Below are 19,744 nucleotides of genomic sequence, written 5' to 3' on the forward strand. Positions count from 1 at the left end.
ATTCTAGGTATGTTTCAAATTTAAAAAATACGACATCATTTTTCCCCTGCAAGTTCTGAGTCTCAGCCTCTTAGTGGTTAGACAACATGTATGTTCAAGGCTTTCTGTAACCATTAATTATGTCCATCTCAACCCTGCAAAATGAGTGCAGAAATATTTGAACAGCAAGTGAAGAGCCACATGGTTAGTCCGTGATAATCTCTCTCTGTAGAGTCAAACCTGACCTCTTTGAAACCAAACCTTTGCATTTTCCCTTTAATTTTAGCTGTACTGCATTGAAATTTGTTACTGCTCTGTATGTACACTGTCAGCCTCTTCTGAAGAATTGCCTCAGCAGTGTTTTAGCGTACAATGTTGTGCATTGGAAATTTTATTTTGTCTGGAGTGCATGTGTGTTTAAATACATTCTGGACTGTGTCCTGAGCCAAGGCTCAATCTGCTTAAGTACTGAGTGCTCAAGCCCGGATGCAAGAAGGCACTTACCCACACGTTTAATGCTAGGTACAAGGGTAATCCCATTGACTATCTGGGCAGGAGTTCTCGAGGCCAGGAGGCAGGTGTCACTAAGCAACTGCAGAAGACAGCCTAGCTCTTGTCCCACCACAGACAGGGCTGATTTCCAGAGGTGGAATGAGAGAAGGCTTCAGGCTGACAAGAGCAGGTTGCTCTCCTAGCAGATGTGACCATGCCTTGTGGAGCTGTGTGTAACTGCCTTTTCCCCAACCATTTGACAATACAGGAAAATGACAAGATTTGTCAGGTCTCCAGGCTGACATTTGTCTTCTTCAACATGGTCTTCTGACCTGTGAGTAGTCTCTTCAGCCTGAAGTAGATGCCACAGATAAGCCCACTGCCAGTTCAGGGGCAGGAACTGCCTCGTCACTCATAAAACAAGTAGCTTCTCTCCGTTGCCTGGGATCACGGCACTCAGCCCCATGCTTTTGCCACAGTTCCCTGTTTGCAATAACTGCCGTACCTTTTACCCTTCAGCTCGGGCAACTTCCCTGCAACCAATGCTGCAAGTCCAATGGCCCCTTCTGCATCAACCGTGGCTCGTTCATACTCCAGCAATCTCAGCATCGAAATGAGGATGTCCTCCTCCCTGAAGGCCAAAGAGTTGTGTCAAAACAAATCAAAAGAGCTACCAAAAGCAAAAGACAATACATTTATGTATAACTGGATTCCTTCCATCCTCCCAGGTACATACAACCCCAAGGTGGTGTTGCAGAAAGCTGTGCTGCTGGGGGTGAATGTACATCTCAGTCTTGTTATTAACTGAAAGACAGGATGGCATTTTTTGCTAGAACCATTGTGCTAGCTAAATCCTAGTGGTAAGTATATTCTGCCAGCTTGGCCTTTCTGTGAAGATTTAGAAGAGTTTTGTCAAAGGCTGCCTTCAAGTGTTGTAGAACACAACAAGGACAAGTTTTACACCCAGAGCATGACCAGGTACTAACAGCAGGTGAAGTTTTGGCCAAAGGGATCAGTCTGGACAACGCTCTTAGTCATGTGATTTATCTTTAGGTAGTCCTCCAAGGAGCAGGGAGTTGAACTCGATGATCCCTTATGGATCAATTCCAACTTGAGATATTCTATGATTCTATGATATGTGGGATTGGGTTCAGTGTCTTCAGTGCCCCTCTTGGAAGTGAAGGCACCCCACCACCAACATGCTCTCACAGTGTGTGCATGACGGCAACTCCTATCAACCTGCTCTCCCCCAGTGTACATGAAGAACCACCATCCCCTGGTGGTACAGCATATTTTTCATATACAACAATGTTCACCCAGTATTATTCATTTCACTGTTTTTCGTCACCTACCTCACAGCAACAACTTTATCCACAAGTTTCCCAGTCAGCTGCAAGGAATTGCTGCCAAAGCAAAGTCCGCTCACATCTGCAGATTTCAAAAAACAAAAATATGAAGCTGGCTGCTTTAGATAAGTTCAACATTTTTTAGAGTCCTGGCTGCTTTATGCCCTTAATGAGTGCAGCACACTGCTGTTATATGATCTTAAGTTGCTTGATTTTTTTATATGACAAAAATGCATTTGGCCATGAAAGACCAAATCACACAGGAAGATTTTGCCATTTTGGTCCCCTTTAAGAAAACTCTGATTCTTCACTGGCATAGTGAGAGTGTGAGAGTGACCCTGCAGCCCAGCACTTTTCACTGTTCAATGAGGCTTGAAGGAGAGAAGAACCAAGTGTGGCACTGCGTTTGTTGGCTACAGCAGGACAGTTAGCAAAGGAGTGCAGAGACAGGCAGAGCTTACCAAGAGAGTTGTTTATAAAACTCCCATTTAACCCAAAGCTTCCAGAGATTTGAACATCAGGTAAACAGGATATTCTTAAATTGCTTAACAGTTGAGGTTTTTTGAGCAAATGATGTGGAAACAACTGTATAATTTATAAACAATGTTGTTCTGAGAACAGTTTTGTGAGTCTAAATATTTAAGCATCGCATTTTCCTGCCTTTTCACAAATTAGTCTTTTACACGAGAGCTTTCCCATTGACTTCACTGGTTAAGATGCTGCTTGTGAGCACAATGGTCAGATAAATACTTTCATATTTCTAAGTATTCACCTGAACATTTCACGTGCACTGGAAGTAGTATTGTACCCCAGGGTGGTGGTGGGGAAATGTGGCAGAAGTTGCTCTTACAGCTTGAATTAAATTCTGACTCTTCAGAGGTTTCCTTTAAAAAATATGTTTGAACTGAATTAACAAGAAAATAATATGACTGGAGAAATCAATTACAACCTTTATTTTACCTCCAAAAGAATAATGTATTTTCTTACCCCCATAAAAATGATGATTGCTGCAAGCCTGGTCTTCAATTGGGTGGCCAGCCTTTAAGGACTGTTGCAACACAGGGAAACTTTCAGATTCAACTCCCTGGGGAACACAAGTGTTGTCACTTTTTTGTTGATCTATTTATAGCAGAAGTCACCACCAAAGTGGACACCAAAAGATACACAAAGTTTCCTCTTCAAACTAACAATTAATTTCAAATTGCATAATAACTGTGCTATCACTAAACTTATCCTGTAGCTTATTTAGGGCCAAACTTTTCCTGTAAGAAATTATTTCAAAACACGGAACTGGATTTCATTTGCTTTGGAAGAGTCTTCTCACATTTTTTTCTTAAATTCAGCCAAGCAGCCAAGGGACAGGAGGCTTCCCAGGCTCTCAGAGGCACATCTCCTAGGTGAAGCCCAGGGGATCAGATAGTCCCTGTTCCCAGCATACATAGTCTCTGCCAGCGTATCACTAGATACCAGTGCAGTGTTATCATTAGATACCAATGCCTTTTGAAAGTACTGTGGTGAAAGCTGCCAAGCTGCAACACTTTATAGGTGAAAGGAAACTTACAATTACAGAAATATGTGGGTTGAGGTGTTTGAGTGCAGCAGCCGACCCTGCCAGCAAGCCACAGTGGCCTCCTGCAGGGAAAATCACTGCATCCAGCTTTGGCACTTGCTCGTACACCTCCAGCCCCACGGTTCCCAGGCCCGATAGGTAGACAGCACTATCCTCCCTGCGGGAAGGAAGGGCACAGCTCAGCAGGGTTCACTGTTGTCGACGCAATAATACTTCAATCTACTACTTTAAAGACATCGTTCGGCAGAAAAAGATATATATGAGAGTAAATCACCAGCACAAGGGGAGGAGGCGATACAACAGGATACTGCCATCAGACAGAACATTGTGTGCTTTTTCTTCCACTAGGAGAAAACTTGTGCTATTGACAAACCCCTTAAATAGCCTTCAGGCTGAAGAGCACCTATCTCTTGTTAGCAGTATCAGGTGGTTACAGAGCTGGTGAGACAGAAGTCATGTTTCCATTGCCATCACTTCCTTCAGCTTCATAAATTTTAAATGTTGCAGTCCAAACTAAAAGCAAAGTCTCAAAAGGAAAACTCCTCTTTATTTATAAGTGGAATTTAGTGTTTGCGATAAATGGGAATTTTCATGGAATTAAGCACTGCATTCAACCTCACAAATACCAAACAGATTGCTACAGAGTTAAGTCTTTCCACAATCCAGGGCCAATATCTGATACCTTCACATTACTCTGGAAGACTCTGGAAGCGTAAGAGAAGCATTTAGTCGTGCCAAAATACTCACTGGTAAAACACTTTCAGGCAAAGGTAATATAATGAGCAGAATAGGGACAAACAGAGTCAAAAGACTGAAGAAAAGTCCACTGTGGAGTCACACGATTGACTTGGATCTATTTCTAAAAGATGGTTTGCATTTTATTTAAAAGTTAGCAATGATGTAAAGGTAGAATGATATATGAAAAAAAAAAATGAGACCTCTGTATGCCTATATGTTCTGCTTCTTCTGGCAAATGGATAAGCAAACAGATAGATCCAATGACTTCACTTGATTTACTTGACCCAGGACGTTCGGGTACTAGGAAGCTATGCTTTTATTACTGTTAAACATGCACAGAGAGGCTCAGCACAAGAGCGTGGAAAGCCTGCAAGGTGGAGACCAAGGCCTTGAGAAGTTACCTCACATATATAGCAAAACACAGCAAATTCTTCAGGGTGAGTCTCTATATAACTACACAAGAAAGGATGGGATGAATGAAGTTTCACTCCTGTAGCACAGCTAAAGACGAAGGCAAGAAATCACAGTGGGATGGACAACTGAACCCTTGAATTTATTGTCTTTATCAAGATACTGAAGGAGCTCTCTCCTCCTTCTTATACGGGACAAAATATATCACTGGTCTCCTGAAAAATTCCTCTGGAGACTTATTTGCAAATAAGGTTCAGAACTGAGTTTGCGGAGTTACCCCTGCCATGGTTACACGGGAAACCATGGGGACCTGCAAAAATGAATGAGGACCTGGGATATTCAATTTACGAGTAAAACTTCTCTAACAACTGAAAATTCTGTCCAAAGGAGACTGCTCTGGGCATGGAGATTTATTAGCTGTTTGAATGAATGTTTCAGATAATCATGTTTTCCGTGCTAACATCTAGTTAGAACACCACTGATCAGCCTTCAGCTTTTCACAGATATGTAACTGTCTGTGCTCCAGGTAATGGGAACCTTTTGATGACCTGTGATCAAATTTTAATGAAACTAATTGTTTTTGCAGAGCTGCTCAAGTATCTAATCTAATCTTTCCAATCAACCTGACTTTCCACTTACTCTTCAAGGTAGAGGTAACCATTCTCCTGCGCCAACCTTCTTGCATGCGTCTGGGAATCCTTAGCTGTAGTGCCATAGGATATAACCATGGCTCCATACTCACGGCACATTTTCACTCTGGCCGGGGACGTGCTGGTTGACATGATGACAAATACTGGAATACGGAGCTCCGAGGCATGATAAGCAACAGCCATGGAAAAGTTACTGTCCGAAGCCACGATCACCCCCTTTCTTTGCTGATCCTAAAAAACAGGGTTGCTTATTGCACGTTATATAGTGTCACAAAGTTGTCCCATATGATCCTGGATCATTCTAATGGTGTGATTTCCTTCTTTTCCTCTACTAGCTGATCATATTATGATATTATGATACAGTATATGCATGTCTGGTGTGACCTCAGGACTTACACACAGAGCTAAGACAGCACAAGATCAGTCCCTGTTCCTGCACTTCTCTGAGTTCAATTTTTGCTCCATTGGAATTAGCTGCAAAACACCAGCTGATCCCAGAAGAGCTGATATCTGGCCCCTCAGAGCTGATATCTGGTCCCTCTTCCCTGCCTGGGTGAAATTATTCCATTTCAGGTTTCCCTTTAATAGAAGGATTTATTCATATCATTACAAAAATGCAGGAAAAAACACTGTTTCTGGGCTGCTGTATCATGCCAATTATAATTATGATTGCTGCAGAGACGTAATAACCTCCTACAGCAAATGATAAACAAGCTATTCATGTAATGATACTGAAATTCATTACAAAATCAATTGGTGATCGAGATCCTTCTCATCACTCATTGTAACTCAATTTCATCATCACAAAAAGTTTAGTGGTTTCAACATGTCAGAACCATAGTACTCATACAAACATTTTCACCTAATTGCCACAGAAAAATGTTGATGTTTACATTTTGCCAGATTTTCTTTTAAATATTTTTAAGCATTTCACCAGCAGATTGGCCAAGCGTAAATAAAGTATTTTACATTCAGATACTTGCAGACCTATCTATGTTGTTCAGCAGAATGGTTCAAAAGGCAAGAAACACTGTCATTCCATGGACGTTATGAGTAAAATTCTCTTTAATTCTGCTCCATTTTTGTGAAGCAGAACTAATATATTTCTTTTTGAACATTGACATTTTGTTATACCTGAGGCAATGATGTCAGAAGGTAAAGTACACCTCGTTCCTTCACAGATCCCGTGTACTGGAGGAACTCTTTCTTTAGGTAGATGTCCATTCCATACTGCTTGGATAGCCTAGAATACTGGAGTATAGACATGTTATTATGGGGATGTATCTAAAGTGAAGAAAAATCTTCCACACTCCATCAGCTCCCTGGTGAGGCATGCATTCAACTGCTGTGTATGAGCTCCAAAAAAGTAAATTTCATAATCTGTTTCTTTAGAAGTACATGACAGTGTGTTATTACCTACCAGATTCTTCTGGTTTATGGAAGTCATTTTCAAACTCGCAGCAGTGAAATACGTACCCCATGCCATTATGAATTCTGAAAATAGCACTTGTTTGGTCTTACTGTTCGAATACAGATATTAAAATAAGTATTTTCAATTGTTTCAAAAAACACCCTATGGTCTGATATTTTGGCACTTGACAGAACTGAATATTGAATACCCAAAAAATAAGGTCATTTCCTAATAGATACAAAAGCAGTTAGAAAATTCCTCCTTGTGTCCCATTATGATTCTGCTATGGTTTCTGCCACTGATTCATTACTGAGTATTGTCCATTTTGCATCCTAAGGCCAGTACGACATTAATAAAGACATTTCTTATTTGAAGAATGATGGAAATAATAAAAAAATATTTCCCAGGATTGCAAATGTAAGCAGCAGCCGTTTGAAGATGCTCAGTGTTTGGAACAGAAAGGATCCCTGAGCTGAGAGGAATTAGCAAGTATAATACATGTGATGCAGTGTCCAAGTGCATGATTTTTTAAAAAATTTTTTTTCATGGCAAACCTTTATCAATTTTTACAGTAAGACACTCACAGCATGCATTGCCATATTAATTTCCTATTACCATATTATCTAAAACAAGAGTTTTAAACAAGGTAACTTACGAAATAGAGCTGTGGTAAGCCTGTGGGTTCTGGTTCCCCAGGCTTACTGCATCTCTATTTTGTAATTGGCTCTACTGCTTTCACTGGCTGCGAAAGCAAATGAGGACCTGGGGATTTAGGGGATCAAGCCCTCATTTATGATAAGTCACAAAGAGAGGTAGATTAAAAGACAGCATGACAATATATTTTAAATATTTATCTCAAAAAATATCTGGCAGTGTCATGCATATGGTGTATAGTGTACATAGTAATATGTACTGACATATTTTGCAGACTGTGGGACTTTCTAAGTGAATCTATATAAATTAAATATATCTGAAATAGATATTTAGTTTAATTGTATACCTTAAAACAAGTATTTCAGGTGAATGTTTCAAGGTTGTGATGAATGGTTCAAGATTTACAAGCATATGTTAAGTTCCTCACCCATAGGTGGGGCCAGATTCTCTATTTTGCTTCTGAAAATCCTGCCATAGGAGCTACCACTTGCTGCTCCTTGCAAATCTGGCTGCAGAACTGAAAGAATGGAAAGTGCTTAGTACACTAATAGGATAATAGTTTCTATCCTGAACAGCCTAATCTATGGAGAATGCCTATGCAAAACAGAACAAGAACACTAGACCAGAAACACTACTTTACTGGTTCTTCACATACCATACTAGTTTTATCATTTTTGTTTTTGTAGAGAATCTTGGACTCTAGACTGAACAATGAGAAAAAGGATTTAAGGAGATGAATCCTGTGACTTTATAAAGTTGCTAAGTCTCCTACATTTAAAAATATGTGTCATTAAGTCATTCTTTACCACAGAGGTGGTGTACTTCAGGTTATTATTATTTTTCTTTAATTTTGATACTCAACATTTTAACTCTTTAGGTTATCCTTTTCTGCTTCCTTTAACTGAGGCTTTTTATCCTGTAGCCTAAATATAGCAATTACTTTTAACAAAGGAGGTGTCAGTGCTATTTTCAGCTGTACTGACCTGATGCATGACCTTGTAAGACTCATTGAAGCAGCCTGTAAGTTTTCCCTTTTGTCACCGTGATCTTATCTAAGAACTACAGACACTGTGTCTAATGTACAACACACAGCACAGACTCTGTTTGGCATCCACAACGCTAACACAAAACATCCCTTAAAGTTCCTACATCAGCAACCAAACCACGTGCCCAATTTAATGCTAATTCCTTGTTTTCCTACACTCACTACCTCTATAACATCTGTTACAATCATTCATGATGCCATATTTCAGGTCCGGGCAAACCCCTACATAAGGACCCAGGACGCTCCATCCATGGTCTTACCTGCAGATTAGGAATCACCCTGCAAAATGTTTCTCCATTCAATTAACTGAATGGGCTATAGTCATGCTCACTTTTTTAATCCAAACAAACATCCCTGAAAGGGGCTCTTAGCTCTCAGCAATGAATTAAAATAAAGGTTATCTGTGTTTTTCTTGACACTACTCTGTGCTTTCAATACTCTCCTTTTTAATCAGTACATGAAACTTATAGTAGTGACTTCTGCAGGAACATTACTTTGAATAGCAACAGCCATGGGCTATTTTCACACTAAAACAAGTGAGGATATAGGTTTTCCACTATTCTGATCATCCCAAAAGCATAGTTCATAAAAAGAGACTAAAGAAAGTTAACCTGTTTAACTTGGCACAGTAAATGCAGAAAGGGGATACAACTGTGTTGCATAAATCTGTCAGGGACACCCAAGAGAAAAGAATTATTTAAGTTGAGGCACAAAGCTGCCTGAGAACAAATGGTGTGAATGGGCCAAAGAGAGCTTAACTACTTGTGAGCAAGAGCACGATCAGTTTACAAAAAGTTTTGTATTACATGGATGCCTGCAGGAGCAGAAGACGGACCCGATGGTGCAGTCTTGCCTTTTCCTGCATTAGGATGTGCTGAGAGCAAGGACATGGCTCAGGGGATGGGGCTGAGATAGATTTACTAGTTTGGCAGAAATGCATGCTGCCATGAGCTGCAGGGAAGGGATGATCCAGGCTATCAAAGAGTATGGAGCTAGCTAGTTCTGCTTTCCAAATTAAGCCCTGACACTCTCCCTCTCCCTGCCCATAGACCTACCCTTGTACAGCAAGAGTAAACCTATCTAACAAATATGACCAGAGTTGTCCATTACAGAGAAATGCAGTGCTCACTGCTTGCAATATAAATGCAAAACTTCTCTTCCTGGGACAGTCTCTCCACAAAAGCAGAAGATTGACATGTCTGTCTAGAGCATTGACTGTGCTCTCAAGCATGACAGTCTGAGAGCTTTGGTGGCAAACGATGCCATGTGCAGAGTTTGGTACGCTCCCTCTGTTCGCCCAGGTCCTGGCCCCCCGACCACCCGTGCTGCACACGTGTTTGCTCACCCCACCCCCCCACCCCCCCCGGCCTTCCTGGGCAAGCCAACTTTTCCACTCTGAAAGGAAATCCAGGTACAGCTGGCAGGATGGGTTACTCCAGAGTCACTCTGAGCAGGCAGTACAAGAACACAAAATGCACCCAGTTTGACTCCCTGCATTCCAGCCAACAGTACCCTGCAAGTTTTTTGTGCCACCTTACAGCCCCAAATGGTCTTGTATTGTGCCCTTTGTCATGAGACACACTTCTTCAGTAGCGTGCTACAAAAAACACAGCTATCCTTATTTTAGGAGCTCTAAGCTAAAAAAAAAAACCAAGACACCACAAGTAATTATGATGTCTCTGGATCAGCAGGCACCATCTGGGAACCAGGAGAACTGCTGTTCCTTGCAGACCCAACCACTTTGCTCTAGGCACTGTCCACCCCAAGCAGCGGCTCAGACACCAAGGTCCTTTCCCTGTGCAGGCCAGAAAGACCATCCACCACTGGTGAGGCTGGTGGGGTGCTCTGGGTCAGCAACAAGGAGGGATTCATCAAGAGAGTGATTTGGCGCTGCTGCTATGAATTGCCATTTGGCAGAGACGCTCTTTTCCCTCACTGCAGGGAAAAGAGATTAGCCACAGAGTGCCTACAAGTAGCCTTCATGAAGAGCTCCCAACAGTAGAAATACACTACAAATTAAATAGCTTGCCACTGTACTTCTCTTAAGCTTTACCAAATGATTGTACATTTGTGGAAGTGTCTCAGTCATTTTCATACCTAGACTAATCGATAGGTGCGCATGTTTGTGTGTGTATAACTCAATGTCCTCGTTTTGTTGAAGACGCATGACGGAACGACCTGGTTACAAAACACAGACAGCCTTGCCAGGCTAGGAAGGAAAATCTGTACCTTCAATCTCTCCAAAACTCTGGTTCCAAACCAGACCCTCCCACAGGACTGCTTACCCAAACACTGACAGTCCGCCATCTCCAATTCAGGTTCCTTGTAGCAAGAGTTTTTCACCAGGAGCATAATACCACAGTGCATTAAGTTTATGCCTAATTAGGTTTATCCTTTGTTTACAGGTCACTGCAATCTTTGAGGATTTAGGTTAGTGTAAACAAGTAAGAAGAAAATGCTTGCTGACAGTTAACAACAACTAATAGGAACATAAATCATCTTACACAGATCTATCTGCTGCAATTCACACATATTCTTCATTCATTTCTGATCAACTTTTATAAAGAAAATTAAAGAAGTACTGAGAGAATGCAAAGCCATTTAAACTCCCTACCATGCAGGGGGTTTTCTGAACACCGCACTGGATTTTGAAAGCTGCTGCACTAATATCTTCAAATCGAATCAGCTTGTTATAGCTTGACAGGCTGGTCCTACTGCTTGACTGAGGGATGCGGGAAAGGGCATCCCTAAGTAACTCCTCATTACGGCTCACTATCTTCATTTCCCAGGTCTTCACATCCCCGTTCAGGTAATCCTCCTCACCAAAATCTTTCAGTCTCTCAGGGTTGATAGAAGGTGGCTTCTGCCCAATAAGGCCATTTCTTATCGGCCCATCCTTACAACAGTGAAGATCACAAAGTGCGGGGGCATCTTGTTTCTTTATTTTATTGTCATCCCTAAAAACAAATAAAAGAAAATTGTTAGGAAAGCTTGGATGATTAAAGGCTTGACATTTAGCATTTAAGAAGGATGAACGTCTCAGTTGCTCTTTGCAAGCCTCAAATAGGCAGAATGAACTATTGCTGTCATTACCTTACCTTGTAGGTAGATTGAAAGCTACTGTAACCAGCCAGCTTTTAGAAAAGCCACAGATAACCTGGCGTGTGGACAAACTGGGAAACTGTCATACCCAAGAAAATAAGAAAGATATAATCTATGCTGTCTGGGCAGCCAGACCTTCCTCAGTACCCAGGCTCAATTGGCAATGATCCCAGTTCAGTGCTTCCAGAAATTTTGGAATAACTGGAGTTGTATTTCCTGTATGCAACTCCATGTTTTTCAAAAAAGGCAAATAGCTGCTGCAGAGCATTCCTGAATACTATTAATAGCAGTAACAAATGTCATTACGTTGTACACACGAGGTCGGCTTCTCTGCTCTTGCATACTCGCACAGCATACCCTTGACAGCTGTCAACTGCCTCGTGACAGGAGGAAATTACTTTGATAAGGGATAACAATTATATCCTATAACAGAGCTAAAGAACTAGGTCTCGTGATCTGCGAGTTACCGCTTCATAGATAAAAACACCTGTAGATAAGATGACATTGTGATGCCACACAGAATTCCTTCCCAAAGAAACTTTGGAGAGACAACACTGCTACAAAAATTTGCCAGTTTTCCTACCTTCAACTGCCTTGCTCTATGGTCCACAGTGTTCAGGAGTTCACAAGGCATAATATACTGTGGTGTAGGATTTTGCAGCCCTACTAACAAATAAATACAAAACTTCTAGGAATTCTTGAAATTGGAGAGTAACGTGGGGAAAAAGGAGCATTAAGCAGAAGACCAGTGATTTGGAAAAGAGCTGATACCGTCCCTCGTCTGTGGCCCTGATTACACAGATGGTATAAGCCCCTCTACACAAAGGACTCAATATTAATCTATTTGGAAGAAATGGTTTTCTAAAAAATATACATGTTATATTATGTCAGAGATTTCAGCATCATCTCCAAGAAAAAATATTTACTATTTTCACAAAATAATTTGCATTTAAGTTACGCAGTTATTCATCGGCAGGGCTGGCTAAAGCAAGTGTTGCCCTAGTTTTACAGCAGCAATCAGCACTGTAATATGCATCGTAATAATTTTGAAAAAGAATTTAAAAACATTCAGAAACAGATGCTTTTTGAGCAATTGCCCCACTTTTGGCAGGGTCATCCATTTTCTTTGTGGTCCCAATAATCTGTGCCAGTAGCTCTGCTTCCTATTACACTTCCAATTGTTCCACTGAGGACTTCACATAACAACATGGGCAACATAAAAGGTTTTGTTATTTGAATCAAGTAATATACCAGTAGCATCAATCATTTTGTATATCCTCACAGGAGACAAAAAAGGACAATTTTTGTAGCAAAGTCTTCTCTCTCCGAAATTAATAAGATCAACACTAATTTTCTAAGATAAATAAATAAAGTATTTACACATTTGTAACTTGTTTATGTTGAAACTTGTGATTTAAAATATGTTCCCAATACCGTATCTTAAAGCTGATACATCCAACAGGAGGCATTCTGCCTTCAAATTAAATATCTTACCAAGTAGCTCTATTCCATACTTCTCTGCATTTCTGCTCCTTTGGGGTTAGAGGGTTGGAACACTTCATAAAGACGTTAAGTTGTCAGTGTTAGTTCTCATGCATGTTAGTTAGCTTAATGCAAAGATGAGAATCAGATCAGACTGTCTCCCTGTGAACTTGTTACAGCACAGCCCCTGGCATAAACAACAGCTATCATCATCTAAGAGGCCACATCGCTGTTAAGAGTTCATTCCCTACCTCCCCCCCCCAAAAAGACATTTTCCATATCACAGTAGCCCATAACCGCTCCAAAAAGAGAAGAATACATCTTATCTCTAAATGTATCATCTAAAATCTTTAGCAAGCACTAGCAATGAATGCTATTTCTTACACTTGCAATGGGTTAAAAGGGTATATGTAGGGTAAAATATACAGGTAGATCAAAAATTTGTGATTCTTCCATGTTAAATTTTTTTTTACTGACTGGCATTTGCGATAGGAGATAAATTCACACTTTTTCCTTGCATCTGTTGCAACCAACTACAAAAAGTCCATAAAAAAACCCAGCCAAAGACGACCACAAAAAGTCCATTGCTGAACCAGGATTCTGCAAGAAAGTACAAACTACAGAGTAATGCCTCACCACACTAGTGCCATCAAATATTTTTATCTGCAAATAGAAAGACCAAAATGGGATACTGATTTTTGGCCCGACTCTTGGATTTCCCTTTTTTGGCAGAACAAAAGAGGGAAGCAAATCAGATTCTCAGCCCTTGATCTGCAGCATTGCTCTTATGAACAGTGACTATCTGCTCAGGACCCTGATGGAGACAACACCTTATGACCATTGGATAAAAGGAACAGAAGTCAAACAGCTGTAAAATACGTGTAAGCTTTCAAAGCTTGAGATAGGTTTAAAGCACATCTGAAACATTACCATCTCAAAATTTAATATGGAAACCATCATCCATTTGCATCTGAAAGGTCAGCAGCCTCATTACCGAAGAAATATCATCGTGCTATTGTATATGCATGTATTGTATACATTGATTTCAGATGAATCTTTATTCTCCTTCTATGTACATATTTTTCATTTACATTAATGAATGACATTTTTCCTTACTGAACCTGCCTGGGTGTGCCACAGACCTACTGAGAGCTCTCAAGCTCCCAACGTAAACAGTGGATTGAGGTTTGATAATCCATCACAAACAGGCAACCAATAACCCTGTTGGGTCAGATGCATTTCTCTCCCCAATCACATTTCCTATGCTTGGCGCAGATCACCACAGTATGAATTTCTTTTGCAGGAACAGTCAAAGCAGGCAGCAAAGCATGCAAGTGCTCACAAAAAGACAGCACGTGATTTCTCATGCACAGTAACAAACTATGGCCCCTATTCTAGCGATCATGCCCACCAGATGAAAGTCTGAGCCAATATAAAATGCAAACCCCAGCATTATAAAACATTGCTCCTTTCAAATGGATCACATTTCCTTTTTTGGAGTTTGTCTAGGAAAGTTTTAATGAAAAAGTCTGTTTATTTCCAGCCATAAAACAAATATCCAGCTGGTAAGCTTTGTTACATGGTTATAAATTACGACATTTTACCTTTAAAGTGATTAGTAAAAGCAAACATGAAAATACAGTTTATAAACCTACTTTTTCAAGAACAGCTGCTCAGCATAACTGCAAAAAATAAAAGAGAAGATCCGTATGCAGACATTCCATAAATAATTAAGGAACTGGAAAAAATATCATTTGTTTAGACAGATAGCTTTACATGGTTTAAAGTCTCAAAGCCAGTGCAAAGACAGTATGTGCTGAAATGTACTCTTAGAATGATAAAAAGCAACAACTTAGAATGAATAATTTTTCTGTTTCCAATTTGTTTTTTTGAATATGCTCATAATTTTCATCAAGTTAAATAGCTGGGAAAACAAGTTTGGAAAATAGTAATATTAATAAACTAAGAAATTAATAAAACCAACAAGAATAATTTTTGGAAGATAAAATGAAGTAGTAGACATTATATACATTACATATATATATATATATATATATACCGATACCTAAAGACTGATACCTAAAGACCACAACTCTTGCCTTCATTACAAGAAGAAATGCCCAGGCAGCGATCCTGCAACAATGAAACAATTACATGTCCCCATCAGATGAAGCACATGCAGATTGCCTTCCTCAGGATCCATGAAACAGACTAAACAGATTAAACTGATATACCGGATCTCTTCAGCTTCTAAAACTGAAGGAGCAAAAAAGTCTACAGAGTCACTGATGTCCAGGAAATAGCAAACTGGGAAGGATTAGTCACTGTTTTTCCCAGTATAAATGTTAGGGGGAGATCATATGAAAGTATCAGATAGAAAATTTAAAAGTTCCCTTCTTACAGAAAATAATTAGCTTGCAGAACTCATTGTCACAGGATGCTATGAAGAACAATGGTATAAATGGGTTCCTAAAAAAACTGTGCAACTATGTGGAAGTAGGTCTAATAGTGACCAATAAACACATCCTTCAAGAAGCAAGCTGTGATTCAGGAAGCCCCTAAGCACTTACTTGGCAGACTCCATGAAAGTATATGAGAGGAAACATCTTAGGTGGCTTTTATTTTTCTCCAAGCTCCTGTTACTGGCCACCACTACAGAGAAGACACAGGGGTAAACTGCTCTTTGGTCTGACCCAGTGTTGCCATTTTGATTTGCAGACGTACCCAATGTCAGCATTTGGCCCATTTGGCAGCTTTTATACCTCTTACAAAATGAGTCACAACAATGCGTTTTGAGGCAGAAATGAAGTTGGAATTATGGACATATATTCCCATGTTACTGTGCTGCTTCACAGATAGAAATTCAAGTGTCACAAAAGGAAACAAAGAAATTTTAGTATAAGACTGAAGACTCAGCATTTCTTTGTCATTGCTACAGCAGTTTTTATCATCTGCATTCACAACGATACACATTCACCATGAAGAGGGACCAACAGTATGGTACAAGTTTTGTAGAGTATTTTAGCATCCTTATAGGTCTACACCATGACAGGAATTTCGAACTCCAATGCCTGACTTCAACTGATCAGTGGCGTGGTGCAATCTGGCAAAATGTTAAGCTTGAATACCACTTCAAACCATCCCAATGAATTGGGGCTAGCCTGTAATTAACTCATCAGCACACATACACACATATGCACGTTCCCTACATGTGGATTTTTTATTTCATTCTTTTTTAATTTTTTAGGGTAAGGGTTTCTTAAGCTCATATCTATCTGCTGCCATCATCTTCAGGCTCCCTAAACACCTTCCTGGAGCACACCGAGCAACAGACAGTGGTAAGATACAGTTTTAGCCATACTTATCTGCTTTCTGGATAAATGGGCTCAGATCTTATGCCTGCAAGTTCAGAATACTTATTACAGCAAAAAGTGACCCCTTTAAAGTCACTTCTGTGTCATTCCTGAAAGAGTTGAGCAGAGATGGGTCATGTACTGGGGGGATGAGGCCAGGCGAGCAGCCTGCTGCAGGTAGCAGTCTGCTCAGCTTATGACTGAGATGTGACTGGGGCTGGGATCTCCTCTCAAAGGAGCGAGAAAGAGGTAATCCCAGGACATGACAGAGAGGGCCCTTTCCCTCATCCAAATCCCTCTTTTACCCAGAACCTTCCCATTCCATTAATCCTTCTTATTCCATGTCCCCAGCCCCATCTCCCCTGACCCTTCCAAATGCCTGAGCCTTCCCCATCCCTCTGATACCTTCCCCTTTTGTTGCAATCCCCTTTCCCAATAGCTCCTAAACATTCCTGTTCCATCCCAACTCCTCTTCTACTTTTTTCCCCCTCCCCAAATGCATCCAAATGCTGCAATAGCAGCAATTCTTAAAAGTGTCTCAGCAGCTTGTGCAAGTGGGTCTTTATGAAAGAGAAATGATGGAAAAATTGAGGCTTGCTGAGATACAAATGGCAAGAAGCACCATAACAGATGTCATCTTCACTGCTAGTAATTCTAGGTTACTGCACTGTATAGCGTTTGGGTGTCCTCTGCAGGACTACAAGGTGACAAGTAAACTCCCCCAGGCATGGGGAAGGAACATGCTAGATCTCTCTTTGACAATACAGTTAAAACGGATCAAAGACAATATTGCACTCAAACATTACTTTCATGTATTATCGTTATTTTGTATAACACTGGTACTTAGAAACACCTGTTTGAGACTGTATCACTCCAACTTGTGGCAATTACAGGATGGAAATTTAAAATGCATCTCTGACATTTAGATACCCAAACCCTACACAAACTGACTGTTCCTAAATCACATAGGAATCACCAACATCTTCCCCTAAACAGAAAGACAAATTCAGTAAGTATTAGCTCAACTTTATTGATAGAAACTGGGGCACAGACAGATCGAGTGACTTGCCTAAGACTCCCGCAGGAAGTTCGTAGCAGGGCTACTTATCAGAGTGTCTTAAAGACGGAGAGATCGGGGCTTAGTTACTAGCCTGTATGACACAAATGTTGGGGGATGTATGCACTGTGACCATCCAGCATGGATAGGTACATAATAACCAAGCCTTGAGATTGAGCAGGCATTTGTAACTCTACTCACCATATAAAGGTCTGACAAAACAGTGTGATATTACACCAGCAACAAATGCAAAGAATGCTCAAGCTCATCTAGGGAACAACCAAGCTGCATTATCACTTCTGATAAAATATCTCCTTACTTTCAGTAAGTCAGATTTACCAAAGCCTGAGCCTAGTACTACAGCTGCTTTCATCTGTGGTCATAATCCATTGCCAGTCTTCTGTACACACCGCTGAAATGTCATTGCTTACTGCTGGCAATGGCAACTGGGTCTCGGCTGCTAAATAGGTAACATGAGAAAAAGTAATCTGAAAGCAAGAAGAACTCAGAAGGTCACCCCTCTTGGTTACCTCTGCTTCAACACTTTCCAAATGTCGCTCAAGCGGACCCATCCCTCTGAGCAGTTCTTACAGGACATGCACAGCTGTGAATGTGAAATGGTCACTATCAAACACTGCACACAGTTTGGCAGTTAAAACTCTTCAAGTAATTAAACTTTTTTTCCTCTTTAAGTTAAATGTATTTTGAGTTTAGAGGTTCTCCGGAGATTAACACATCTCCATAATTCACTTTATTGTAATAAAGAACAAATAGCATAACCCAAACTAGAGGAAAGAGTTGTCCTGTGATGAAAAGACTAGTTTAAGAGTCTCAGTTCGCTGCAGAACATGTCACGTCATGTGTGACTTTGGGTAAGTCATTTTTTCAATGCAGAACTGGGATCTTGTCTTCCCCTTTGGTGTTCCGTGAGGGTTTATTAACAGCATTGACCCCACTGAAACAATTTATGTTTTAAGTATTACCAACATCTGCAATTATTGGCAGGATGCAGGAAATGAGAATTGCCCCTTGTTTATACCACATCTGGCAACACCAGGTTGTGATCTTGCTGGTGGTGTCCAGATAATAAAATTGAGGGAGAAAACTACGCAAAAGGTTAAGAGTGAGGTTGTGCAAACACAACCATGCCACATGGGTGCATGCACCCCAGCTGGTGCTACACAAGGGCACTAGACGTCTCCTAAATTCCATCTGCACCATCCAAGCCTGAAAACAGGAATTCAGGAAGACCATAAGCACCATAACAAAGACAACTGCGGAACACCTGTAATAACAGGATCTGATACAGGCTATCCCAAGATAAATGTTCAGCAGTCTATCGGCCTGTCTACGGTTATTTCTAATACTGTACTCATGAAGAAATAAAAAAAATGAACTCCACAGGCTTAAAATATTCAAATCTCCACTGCTTCTAGTGGATGACTCCAAGAGCAACTCGTACCCATAGAACCCTGGGAGATATTGGAAAATTACAAACAATTTCCTTTTTTTTTTTTTAGAAAGTAAGGAAAGGAAAAAGAAAGCATTACCTATACAGCACAGCGACTAGATAAACAACGAGGTGAAGCAAAACTCCAACTACGACACCATAAGGAGGCAGGAGGGATCCAGGGGTTGTCATGTCCTTGGGCCTGGCCCTGGGTGGACCCCAAGGGCTGACCATGACCCCTGAGCGGGAGAAAGGAGTGCTCTAGCTCTAAGTCAGACAGCAATATTCTCCAACCTTTGCCAGAAAGGATCGTAGTCTTCATCTTCCCTGGAGTGGTCCCTGGGACTTCTGTTTTTTAACACCCTGGAGTAGAGAAACTGTGCTGCAAAATTCATTGTAATTCCTGGTGCAAAGCAAAGCTGGGAGACTGCGGGCAGGGGACACACTTGCCTGTGATAAGTGCCAGCCCTGCAATGCCTGGGTGGGAAATAGCAGGTGACGTGCTGTAAGCAGCTCTCCAGCTCCAGCTGCAGGGGGAAGTGCCTTTGAGAGAGATGGCTGCTGCTATTTAAAGAGATTATTTCAGAGGCCAACCTGTCCTTGTCAATTTGAGTCAAGGCCTGGATTATGCTTGGGTGACGCTCTGTTAGCAGGACACTTGAAGCTTTAGTTACTTACTGCTTAGCTGTGGAGCATGATCTAGACCTGCTGTAGCGCCCGCGATTTAACAGCATGCACTTGGGTAGGCAGGCAGCAAGAAAGGGATGCCTTTTTTGTGGTGGTTGAGTCACCTGCAGGGATCCTTTAAGGCAGCACCAAGGGACATGGGTTTTTGTAACTGAGGTGCAGAGGAGATTAATTACTTTGTTCAGGTCTTCTCTTGGCACAAGTCCTTGTAGCAGAAAAACAGAGATATCCAGATCACACAGACAGAAAATTAAAGATCATTTAGGGAAAAGACTGCAGCAGCAGATGTTAAAAAAAAAAAACATCTAAATTTGTTC

General features: G+C 40.9%; 1 protein-coding gene across 2 annotated transcripts in view; it reads right to left on the minus strand.

Moving 5' to 3' along the window:
• LOC104015451 (uncharacterized) overlaps window positions 1-19,253 on the minus strand; it is a 31,416-nt gene extending 12,163 nt beyond the window's left edge. The window contains exons 1-9 of one of the 2 annotated variants that reach the window (XM_087767466.1): window positions 19,035-19,253; window positions 14,536-14,562; window positions 10,911-11,253; window positions 6,321-6,437; window positions 5,176-5,417; window positions 3,379-3,544; window positions 2,805-2,901; window positions 1,824-1,899; window positions 977-1,102 (exon numbers count right to left, since the gene is read on the minus strand). In XM_087767466.1, coding sequence (XP_087623592.1) covers window positions 977-1,102; window positions 1,824-1,899; window positions 2,805-2,901; window positions 3,379-3,544; window positions 5,176-5,417; window positions 6,321-6,437; window positions 10,911-11,253; window positions 14,536-14,562; window positions 19,035-19,135 — 1,295 coding nt within the window. In that variant the 5' untranslated portion in view covers window positions 19,136-19,253. Of the gene's footprint in view, window positions 1-976; window positions 1,103-1,823; window positions 1,900-2,804; window positions 2,902-3,378; window positions 3,545-5,175; window positions 5,418-6,320; window positions 6,438-10,910; window positions 11,254-14,535; window positions 14,563-18,840 lie in introns of both variants that reach the window. The other variant, XM_087767465.1, reaches the window with a different exon arrangement.
• Window positions 19,254-19,744: the final 491 nt, after the last annotated feature.

Source organism: Nipponia nippon, unplaced genomic scaffold (assembly GCF_047370975.1).
Source record: "Nipponia nippon isolate SJK-2023a ecotype South Korea unplaced genomic scaffold, ASM4737097v1 scaffold_3, whole genome shotgun sequence".
NCBI classification, from domain to species: domain Eukaryota; kingdom Metazoa; phylum Chordata; class Aves; order Pelecaniformes; family Threskiornithidae; genus Nipponia; species Nipponia nippon.